The sequence below is a fragment of the Mastacembelus armatus genome, unplaced genomic scaffold, assembly GCF_900324485.2.
Source record: "Mastacembelus armatus unplaced genomic scaffold, fMasArm1.2, whole genome shotgun sequence".
NCBI classification, from domain to species: domain Eukaryota; kingdom Metazoa; phylum Chordata; class Actinopteri; order Synbranchiformes; family Mastacembelidae; genus Mastacembelus; species Mastacembelus armatus.
Genome location: NW_022872938.1, coordinates 81,976 through 92,896, shown reverse-complemented (window position 1 = coordinate 92,896; position 10,921 = coordinate 81,976). Strand labels below are relative to the sequence as shown.

General features: G+C 44.3%; 1 protein-coding gene across 1 annotated transcript in view; it reads left to right on the top strand.

The window, feature by feature from the left end:
- Positions 1 to 2,570: 2,570 nt before the first annotated feature.
- The window catches only part of LOC113129718 (scavenger receptor cysteine-rich type 1 protein M160-like), a 31,903-nt gene continuing 23,552 nt past the window's right edge, over positions 2,571 to 10,921 (top strand). Inside the window, exons 1-4 of the mRNA XM_026305777.1 lie at positions 2,571 to 2,648; positions 2,766 to 3,041; positions 4,985 to 5,290; positions 5,395 to 5,676. Coding sequence (XP_026161562.1) covers positions 2,573 to 2,648; positions 2,766 to 3,041; positions 4,985 to 5,290; positions 5,395 to 5,676 — 940 coding nt within the window. The 5' untranslated portion in view covers positions 2,571 to 2,572. The remainder of the gene's footprint in view (positions 2,649 to 2,765; positions 3,042 to 4,984; positions 5,291 to 5,394; positions 5,677 to 10,921) is intronic.

The following is a 10,921-nucleotide window of genomic DNA, read 5'->3' as shown; positions in this document are numbered from 1 at the left end:
TCATAAACAAAATGTGTATTGTCTAGATATCAACAAAATTATTTGCATGGTGTAGATCATCTTTCTTTTGTTCCACTGTGCTCTTTTATTAGACTAATGTTTCACTGTTTCACTACATGAGGACACACACATAATGTACAACTGGCTATTATCCACACTCTGATTCTGGTCTGTGTCATATGCGGATATTCATGTTGACTTTTGTCAATCTCACAACATCGAAAACTGACTCTACGTGCTACCTTTTGTAGCACATACCAATGCTAAAGGACGCCTTTTCTAGAATGTGTGCCTGTTCCCAGGAAGTTCAGTCATATCATCACTATAGGTTAGGGTGAGTGGATAGAGCAGAGAGAAAAGAACAGCAACAATAAACAACAAATAGACACTGCAGATTGGTGGGGCCAGTAACTGCACATCAGCAATATACAGCTGAACCAGGGACACCTGCAGAAGGTATAGAGAGAGAGAACAGAGAGAGAAGGAGAGAGCACAAACTAGGGGAGAGAGAGGCACAGTGATATTCAGTGGTGGAATATACGTGTGTGTGTGGGGTGGGGTGGGGTGGGGTGGGGTGGGGTGGGGGGGGGGGGGGGTATCACTCAATTGGTATCACTCAAAATGTTAATAAACCCACCAACTGTTTTAATCACATCCTTGATCTTGTTCTGACCTATGGCATTGAAACTGAACATCTAATAGTTTTTCCCCAAAATCCTGTTTTGTCAGATCATTCTTTAATAACTTTTGAATTTAAGATGATGGATCATGCAGCATTTGGAAGCAAATTCCACTACAGCAGATGTTAATCTGACAATGCTGTCAATACATTTAAGAAAATGATTCCATCTTTATTTACATCTATGCCAAGTATAAACATAGTGGAGGGCAGCTGCTTCAATCACACTCCCTACCAAATTGATCTTATTGTTGACACTGCTGTAACCTCACTGCGTGAAACGCTTGATACTGTGGCCCCTCTGAAAAAGAAGTTGGTGAATCAGAGGAGATTAGCCCCATGGTATAATTTACATATTCGTACCTTAAAGCAGGCATCACGAAGGCTGGAAAGGAAGTGGTGTTCCACAAATTTAGAGGAAATTTCTCTAGCCTGGAAAAACAGCACTAACACTAACATATAAAAAAGCTCTCCGTAAAGCCAGAACTGCATACTATTCATAACTAATAGAGGAGTTTCTTTACAAATAAAATCACAACTATTAGAGATAAAATTTCAGCAGATGCTTCCTATACCTGCAATAAATTAGTCTTCTACTACAGTAGCTCTCGAATCATCTGTAAGACCTCAGTTATGTTTAGACTGCTTCTCTCCCATAGAGCTCTCTGAAGTTACATCAGTAGTTGCTTCATCGAAATCATCAACGTGTCTCTTAGACCCCATCCCGACTAGACTGCTTAAAGACACCCTGCCATTAATGAACTCATCTTTATTAGACTTGGTAAATTTATCTCTAGTATCAGGCTACGTACCACAGGCCTTTAAGACTGCAGTAATCAAACCCTTACTCAAAAGTAGTCTAGTCTAGTCTAGTCTTGATCCAGGAGTCTTGGCTAATTATAGACCAATATCCAACCTACCATTTATTTCTAAAATCCTAGAAAAAGCTGTTGCTAAGCAGCTATCAGACCACTTACACAGGAATGGACTATTTGAAGATTTTCAATCAGGATTTAGAGCACATCATAGTACAGAAACAGCACTGTTAAAAGTTACCAACGATCTTCTCTTAGCCTCAGATAATGGACTTGTTTCTATACTTGTCCTCCTAGACCTTAGTGCTGCATTCAACACTATCGACCACAACATCTTATTACAGAGACTGGAGCATGTGACTGGTATCAGAGGAACAGCGTAAAAATGGTTCCAATCCTATTTATCAGACAGACTCCAGTTTGTTCATGTCCATGATGAACCTTCCACACGAACAGAAGTTAGTTATGGAGTTCCACAAGGTTCTGTGCTAGGACCGATTCTGTTCACCTTGTACATGCTTCCTTTAGGCAAAGTCATTAGGAACCACTCTATTAATTACCACAGCTATGCAAATGACACACAGACATAGAGGCCTGGATGACCAGTAACTTTTTACTTTTAAACTCAGAGAAAACACAAGTCATTGTATTTGGGCCAAAAAATCTCAGAAATAACTTTTCTAAAATTATAGCTACTTTAGATGGCATAGCCCTGGCCTCCAGCACTACTGTGAAAAACCTTGGAGTTATTTTTGACCAGAAGATGTCCTTTAACTCACACATAAAATAAATCTCTAGAACTGCATTCTTTCACCTGCACAACATTGCCAAATTAAACCATCACTATCTCCAATCTATTCTGAAAATTGTGTTGTCTGTACTGTTGTCCCTCCTAAAATGTGGAACTTCTCCTTTAACTGTGTATAAACCAGTCAGTGGACTAATGCTGTGTGTATTCGCACCTCTACTAAAGTGGTAAAAAGACTTCAGGGTGAGATGTTTTTGAGCTTATAAAAGAAAAGCCATTACCAAACAGTCTGAGAATGTTTGGTCTGTCCACAGCTGCGCTGCTGTCAAAATGCTGCTTTATTCTGATCCTTATTTTCTGATTTCCACCTCAGGACTCCAGACAGAAGGAAAACAGAAGTCCACAGGTGAAGAGAGAAAGCAAAACCAAATAAAAAATCATAAAATAATCTGTAGTAAATTTACAGATTTATGTTTTAATGAAATCCACCTCTGTCACTAATAACTGTGCTGTTTCTGTTCAGAGCCTGTCAGACTGGTAGGAGGAGACACTCTCTGTGCAGGTACGCTAGAGGTGAAATATAAGCGAGACTGGAAACCAGTGGATGGTGATGACTGGACCTTGGAAACAGATGTCTGTCAACAGCTGGACTGCGGCTCTGCTATTTCTGTAGAACGGCGAAAGGGGTCCAAAAGATCTGAGTGGAAAAGCATGTCTGACTGTGTCAAGTCAGGATCTGCTCTGGAGGAGTGTCTAACACCAAGTTTCTCTTCCTCCTCCATCTATCTCACCTGCTCAGGTAAGCTCATCAGTGACAGCTATGACAGTAACTTACCCAGTCGGAAAATGCCACATTTGTCCAATAAATAAGAAATTCTGAATCTCAATGTTGACCTCAATGACCTCAATGACCTCAATTCCTGACCTCAAATCAGAGGCAAAGAAGTCCCCACTGCCAGGTCTCCAGTGTTGGCTCTCCAGTCTCCGTCGCCGGCTCTCCCATCTCTGCCAACGGCTCCCATGTCTCTGCTGCTGGCACTCCAGTTTCCAACATCAGCACTCCTGTCTCCGACACCCGCACTTCAGTCTCAGACACCGACTCTCCAGCCTTCTAGACTGGCTTTCCAGTCTTCGCTGCCGGGATCTGAGTCTCACCTGTCATTGACACCAGCACAGACTCACATCATCTGGCAGGAGGGTAGGGCTCAGTCCCTTATGCCTCTTGCTCCGTGGGACCTCACCCATGTTCCTGCTAGCTGCACACCTGCAACCTGACAACGACGGTGGTGCCAGAGGGGCCCATGCCCACCTTCATCTAGCTTGCCAGTGTCACCGAGCACACAACCTCAGTCTTTGAGCCCATCGCCGGAGCTCCCAAGTGCCTAGCCTGAGCCTCTAGACCCACTGCCTTGACATCAGCAAAGCCACCGCCAGACAAGGCCACCTTAGTCTCCAGTCTCCCAGTCTGAGTCTCCAGTGCCCCAGTCCAAGTCTCCAGCACCGCAGTCTGAGTCTCCAGCCTTCCTCGGCTCCCAAGCCCACAGCCCAAGCTCCATAACCAACAGTCTGAGCTCCTGTGTCCACAGCTTGCATCCTCAGTTCCACAGCCTCAAATGCTGGCGATGCTGCTGACAGAAGATGCCTTGTCTCCAGCCTCCCAGTCCCAGTCTCCAGCACCTCTACCAGTCTCGCCCAAGTCCCAAGTTCACCGTCTGCCGACGAAGCTGTCCCCACTGAGGTTCTGCTCCAGCTTTCTGGACCTCAGTGTGCTGTCGAAGGCCTCCTTGCTGAGGATCCGCCCCACCTCCCTGGATCTCAGTGTACCAACGAAGGCGTTCCCGCAGGGGCCCCTACTCCCATTTCGGGCACTCCCAGTGGACTGGCTGACAAGACTGGTGCTGTTCACATCCATGTTCCTGATCCCGGCCTCAGTGGGTCGGCCGATGCCACTGACACCACTGCTTCTGCTGAACCTGAGCTGCGTCCCAATGTGTTGGCTGGTCCTGCTTGTCCAGATCCTGAGCTTCGTCCTGGTGGGTCGGCCAGCCCTGCCAATGCCACCATTTCCCCAGGTTCTGAGCTTCGTCCCGGTGGGTGAGCCTATCCCACCGACGTCACTGCATCCCCAACCCCAAAGCTTCATTCCTGTGGTTCAGCCTGTTTTGCCGGCGCCACTGCAACCCATGTTCCTGTTCGCCTGAGGGGCCATCCTCCAGAGCAGCCCCAGACCTCGGTTCACCAGAGGGGCCGCCCCACAGAGCAGCTCTGGACTCCTGGTTACCTGAGGGGTGGCCCACCCCAGCTACTCCGGACTCTGTATAGTCACTTCGACTCTTGGGGCATCTTCGGGGGGAATTCCCAGATTTTGGCCAGTCTCCCACCCACCCACCCTTTGAGACCTGCCAGCTGAGTCCCCCTCCACCCACCCCAGTCAAACCTAAGACTTGTTTTTTAGAATTTTGGCCTTCTGGACACAGGGCCTGTACTTTACTGTCCTTATTATTATTATTATTAATTATTAATAATTAATAATAATTTCCTGTATTTCTTTGTCTTCTAAATTTGTATATTTCCGTTTTACTCTTTTATATACCTTTTCATTCTTAGTTACAATTCTCTACTAAAAAACAAACATTTTATTTCTTTTTGTAATGTACCTGAGCAGAAGGAACAGAGCGTAGAACAATCTGCAGATGATAATGTTGCTGCTGTCTTTCATCACCCTTTATCTTCTCTCTCCAGACTTTGCCAGGCTAGTGAATGGGACTAGTCTCTGTTCAGGCATACTGGAGGTGAAGTCTAACCAGTGGTGGTCCTCAGTGTGTGAAGCTGACTTTGACCAGCGAGATGCAGAGGTGGTCTGTAGGGAGCTTGGCTGTGGGGCTCCTTTAGTCCTCCAGGGGGTACTTTATGGAGAAGTGGGGACTCCAATGTGGAACAGAGAGTTCCAGTGTGGAGGCCATGAGTCTGCTCTTCTGGACTGTAGAAGCTCAGACTCAGTCAGAAACACCTGCTCACCTGGTAAAGCTGTTGGACTCACCTGCTCAGGTAGAAGAGGAGCTGCAGCTTTGATTTAGTTAATTTGTTTATTAAACAAAACAAAAGTAAACTCAATTTATTCTTTTGCTGATGACTTTGCTGTTTCTGTTCAGAGCCTGTGAGGTTGGTGGGAGGATACAGTCGCTGTGCAGGTACACTGGAGGTGAAACAGGGTGACTGGAGACCAGTGGATGGTAATTACTGGACCCTGAAGACAGCAGCTATTGCCTGTAGAGAGCTAGACTGTGGCTCTGCTGTTTCTGTAGGATGGAGACAAGAGTCCTCAAACAGATATGTGTGGTCAATAACATCTGACTGTGCTCAGTCTGGATCTGCTCTGAGAGGCTGTGTAAGATCAGAAGAGTCTTCTTCTTTCATCAATCTCACCTGCTCAGGTAAGCCTATCAGTGACGTCAGATATGACCTGATTCATAAATCACCAGAAAAAATATACCCAGATTGAGTATACATACAAAAACATACATATTAGGATTTCCATGTTGTTTTTAATCCTGAATGCACTTCAACACAATCAGAGATGCACATTCCAACCTGTAGCCTGACTATTTCCTTGGAAATGTTAAATGGTGCTGTAAAGAAGGTCTGAAAGATGGTTTTAGGACTGACTTCATGTTGTAAAAATCTTGCTGTTTTTTCTTTGTGTGTTCTGTGATGCTGCAGGCATCACACCATCATAGCAGTAGCTGGTAAGTGGGTGCTCCCAGCATCAGTGACTTTTGTGGCCAAGTATGGTGACGTATACCATAATTTGTGCTCTGTGTTTAACCCATCCCAAAGTGCGCACACAGCAGTGAACACACACACGGAGCAGGGAGCAGTGGGCAGCCATTTCTGCAGCACCCAGGGAACAGTTGGGGGTCCGGTGCCTTGCTCAAGGGTCTCATCAGTCATACTAGGACAGACATTTTAAGATGGATAGGGCACTGGCTATTCACGCCGCCTCACCAACAATTCTGAGACTCAAACCCGCAACTTTCAGGTTACAAGTCTGACTCGCTATCTATTAGGCCACGACTGCACCTATCAGCCTCATCCCTCAGCCTACGTAGTCACTACTGATTGTACCACATTTAACTGTAGTATTTTTCATTTGCTTTGAGATATTACATTATTACATTACATTACATTACTGTACATTATTTCCATAGCAGCCTATCTGGGACACCCAGCCTCCACACATCAGGCACCCACACTTAAATTACTTCCTCTGTATTTAGTTGAAGCTGTGTTGGTGCAAAACATCTGCACATCTGCACAGTGTAACAGGACCACTTACAGGGGCATAGACACACGTGACGCCAAGGACTGTTTTCCAGAATTTATTCCTCCTGCAGACGACAATAACACAGACACATAGATTGTCTTCTTCTCTGTCATGCACATCTGACCCCCTCAGTAATGCGCAACCGCACTGTCAGGTCTTAAATATTTATAATTCCTCAGAATTATGCAAGATGAAGATATTTCTAACAAGAGTCATCAAACTAGAAAACTTTTTTTTTCTTCTTTCCCACACTATAATAACAAGTCGTAACGTTTAACACTTTTTTCTAACTTAACCATGAGAAATCATGTACAAAATATAAACCAGGGCCACCACATGGACAATGTGAGAAAGGTGCATGGGGTTGGATGCTACCATATTAACAAAAGAATGACGATTGAAACAAAACATACCTGCAGAAGACAATAACACAGACACATAGATTGTCTTCTTCTCTGTCATGCACATTGACCCCTATATACACAAAACAATAATTTACACGGAGAAATGCCGCTAAAATCTCTGCAGAGCTACGTTAATATAGCAGTCTGCAGCTGGGCATTTGGCGCCAACAGTTGCAACGAAGACTTCTATAAAACCTACATTAGCGGTCAAAACAACACAAAAATTACGTGGTAATGTAATGAATCTGACTGAAAATAACATACATTAAATATAACAACATCTGCCGCAGACATCAGTGAAAGCGAGTCAGCCATGTCAGATGTGTTCCCCACAGGAAGGAAGTTGCCCAACAAAAGCAAAGTCCTATGGACCACCCTCTCCCCTCCAGTGGCTGTATCACATATTCTGTATGTGTGTGTCATCCCATTCATGTCCACCACCGTGTAGATGGTTGATTCCCACTTATCAGCTAGTTTCTTTTTACCTCTCTCCTTCCTGTTGGCTAACAACACTTTGTCCCCAATTTCAGTATTGGCTCCTTTCACCTTCCTGTTGTAAAGCTCAGCATGTCTTTTCTGCTCTTTCATAGCATGATCCTGGGCGATCCGCATTGCTTCCTTCAGATCATTAGATAGGGAGGCCACGTATTTGTCATAGCTTGCCACATCGGAATCATTAAGGACAGTATGAAACAAAACATCAACAGGAAGGCGGGGAACATGAGGTAAAAAGGGGAATCGCCCGTCGTCTCATGGGCCGTACAGTTGTACATGAACGTCAAAGTCTGTAACCGTCGTGGCCAATCAGCTTTATCTTTAGGTGACAAAGCGCGGATCAAGGTCCTATTAAAACGTTCTACGCTCCCATTTCCCATTGGGTGATAGGGGGTAGTGTGCGACTTTCTGACACCAGAGACCTTTAGGAGTTCACTTATTAATTAGCTCTCAAAGTTGGCACCTTGGTCACTGTGGATCCGTTCAGGAAATCCAAATACACAGAAGTATCGGTCCCACAGAACTCTCGCCACCTGCTTAGCCGTCTGGTCTTTACAGGGAAACGCCTGAGCCATCCTAGTAAAATGGTCTGTTATCACCAAAACATCCACCAAACTTGTTACTGGAGTTTTCAGCTGACCAAAAAGCAATACAGACAAGCTCCAGTGGTCTAGTTGTTGTTATACTCTCCAGTGGAGCCCTCCCTTCAGGTTCGGCTGTCTTGCTGATGATGCATCGCTGACAATGGCAAACATAATCCCTAACATCTCTGTCAATGTTCGGCCAGAAGAATCGCTGTCTTGCTAAACTTAAAGTCCTGGACTGAGCCTGATGTCCAGCCTCATCATGAACTCCTTTCAGGACTTCATCCTTGAGAAAGGAAGGAACAACATATTGGGACCGCTTTGCTCTGGTTTTCAGGTCTTTTGAAACCCTATATAGAACACCATTGCTCACAATAAGTTTGTCCCAGTGCTTCAAGTATCTGGTGACAGAGATGGACTCTTTAGCTCTTTCCCTCCTAGAAGGCCTCCGTCGCCTTTCAACATAATACAGGACACGAGAGAGAATTCTATCTTCCAACTGCTTATCACGAAGGTCTCTTTCAGTGTATGCAGGTAAGGTATCAAGTCCAGGTGGTACCAACTGAGGGAGATACTGCAATGTTTCCACTGCTCTGGCCCTGGGACCAATTTCCCATTCAAGATGTGACTGCAATACTGCAGACACGTCCTCCATTCTAACAGACTGTGAGCACTTGTGAGGTGGATTGCACGTCGACTGCACATTGCTACTCACTGCAGTGGGATTCACATGACCACTGGATGACTTGAAGGCATTTTGAACAGAATTACATGATACATCTTTGACTTCAGCCAGAAGGTTTGCGTAGGGCTCAGCAAGCAGTCTTTGCTCAACACATGACTTGACAAATGGTATGCGGCTCAAGGCGTCGGCTACGATGTTCTGCGGACCTGGGACATACTTAATGTCAAAGTTATAGCTCGCCAACTTGGCCACCCAGCGTTGCTCACAACAGTCCAGCTTTGGCTTTGTCAGAATGTGGGTCAACGGGTTGTTGTCAGTCCAAAATGTGAATTTGTGGCCTTTGAGCCAGTGGCTGAACTTGTCGCAAACTGACCATTTTAACCATGAGAAATCATGTACAAAATATAAACCAGGGGCACCAGATGGACAATGTGAGAAAGGTGCATGGGGTTGGATGCTAACATATTAACAAAAGAATATACCCAAAACAATAATTTACACGGAGAAATGCCGCTAAAATCTCTGCTGAGCTACGTTAATATAGCAGTCTGCGGCTGGGCATTTGGCGCCAACAGTTGCAACGAAGACGTTTATAAAACTTACATTAGCGGTCAAAACAACACAAAAATTACGTGGTAATGTAATAAATCTGACTGAAAATAACATACATTAAATATAACAACATAAACGTTCATTTTTACAAAGAAAATAGTCAAATACTGTCAGCAGCATTTCTCATACGACTTACCGTCAGTAATGCGCAACCGCACTGTGAGGGGGGAAGGGAAGAACTACGGAAACCCATGAGGCACAAAAGGGGCGATATGCATCAATATTACTTCCACAGAAAACAAGTAAAAATAACTATAAAAGAAAATGGCTCAATATGATAAAATTGACAATTTCTAAACAAAATTATTAAATGATGAATAAAATTCACAACACAATTTGAAAATAAGTTATTTTTTAAAAAACTGCATTTCTAACCCTGTTACATGAGCACTTTACTAGCTTTTTAGCACAGACAACTTATGAGTTGATCAAAGGTAAACATCATTACCTAAACCAGGTACATGACAGCAGGCATGTCAGGGACTGAGCAGGTCCCTGAGCAATTGTCAGGCAGGTGTGAAAATACTTGAATATGAAAACACACTTTATTTAGGACAGCACGATGGCTGAGTGGTTAGCACTGTTGCCTTAGAGCAAGAAGGGTGTGGTTTTGCAACCTTTCAGGGACCTTTCTGTATGGAGTTTGCATGTTCTTCCCGTGTTTGCATGGGTTTTCTCCAGGTACTCTGGTTTTCTCCCACAGTCCAAAACATGAATGTCTGGTTGATTGGTGACACTAAATTGCCAATAGCAGTGAGTGTGAGTGTGTGAGGTTGTTTGTCTCTATGTGGCCCTGTGACGGACTGGTGACCTGTCCAGGGTGTACCCCTGCCTTTCACCCAAAGAGAGCTAGGATAGACTCCCGCAGATCCCTGTGACCCTGGTTAGGAATAAGTGGGTATAGATACTGGATGGATGTATTGTATTGAATATCAATGTATTTTCCCCCATGCATCTTCTCCCAGTTTTGTACCATTAAGTCATTTATTAGAGCTTGTATTGATTCTTCAGTTCTCATACGACTGTAATGAGTTTTTTCCTTTGACAGTCTGTGTTTATAGTTACTGTCATAAATTAAATTAAAAATAGGTGGATGATCACTAATATCATTTATATCCACTTACTTTATTGTTTTTTATCTTTAGTGGATATATTATCTATTAGTATGGCACAATGTCAATCTGTCACTGTCAAGTTTCGGGAATTATTGTTAATTCTTTAGGACCAATGATGCGCCCATTCCAGTACTCAGGGTTCAAAACAAGACTTTATTTAACTAAACAAGGCAAAAAAGCAAGAGACAGAAACTAGGCTAAACAGGTACAGATGAAGGCATGGAAACACATGGACATGAAACATGGACATGAAACATGAACATGGAACAAAGACATGGACACAAGGGAACAAGGCATGAGGGTCTGGGTCACACATACCTGGGGAGATGCACGAGACCACACAGACACATGAACACAAGAAGGGAGTCAAGGCATGAAGTAGTCTCGGTCACACACACTTGGGGAGACGCACCAGACCACACACACATGAACATGAGAACCGGAAGTCAGGGCATGAAGT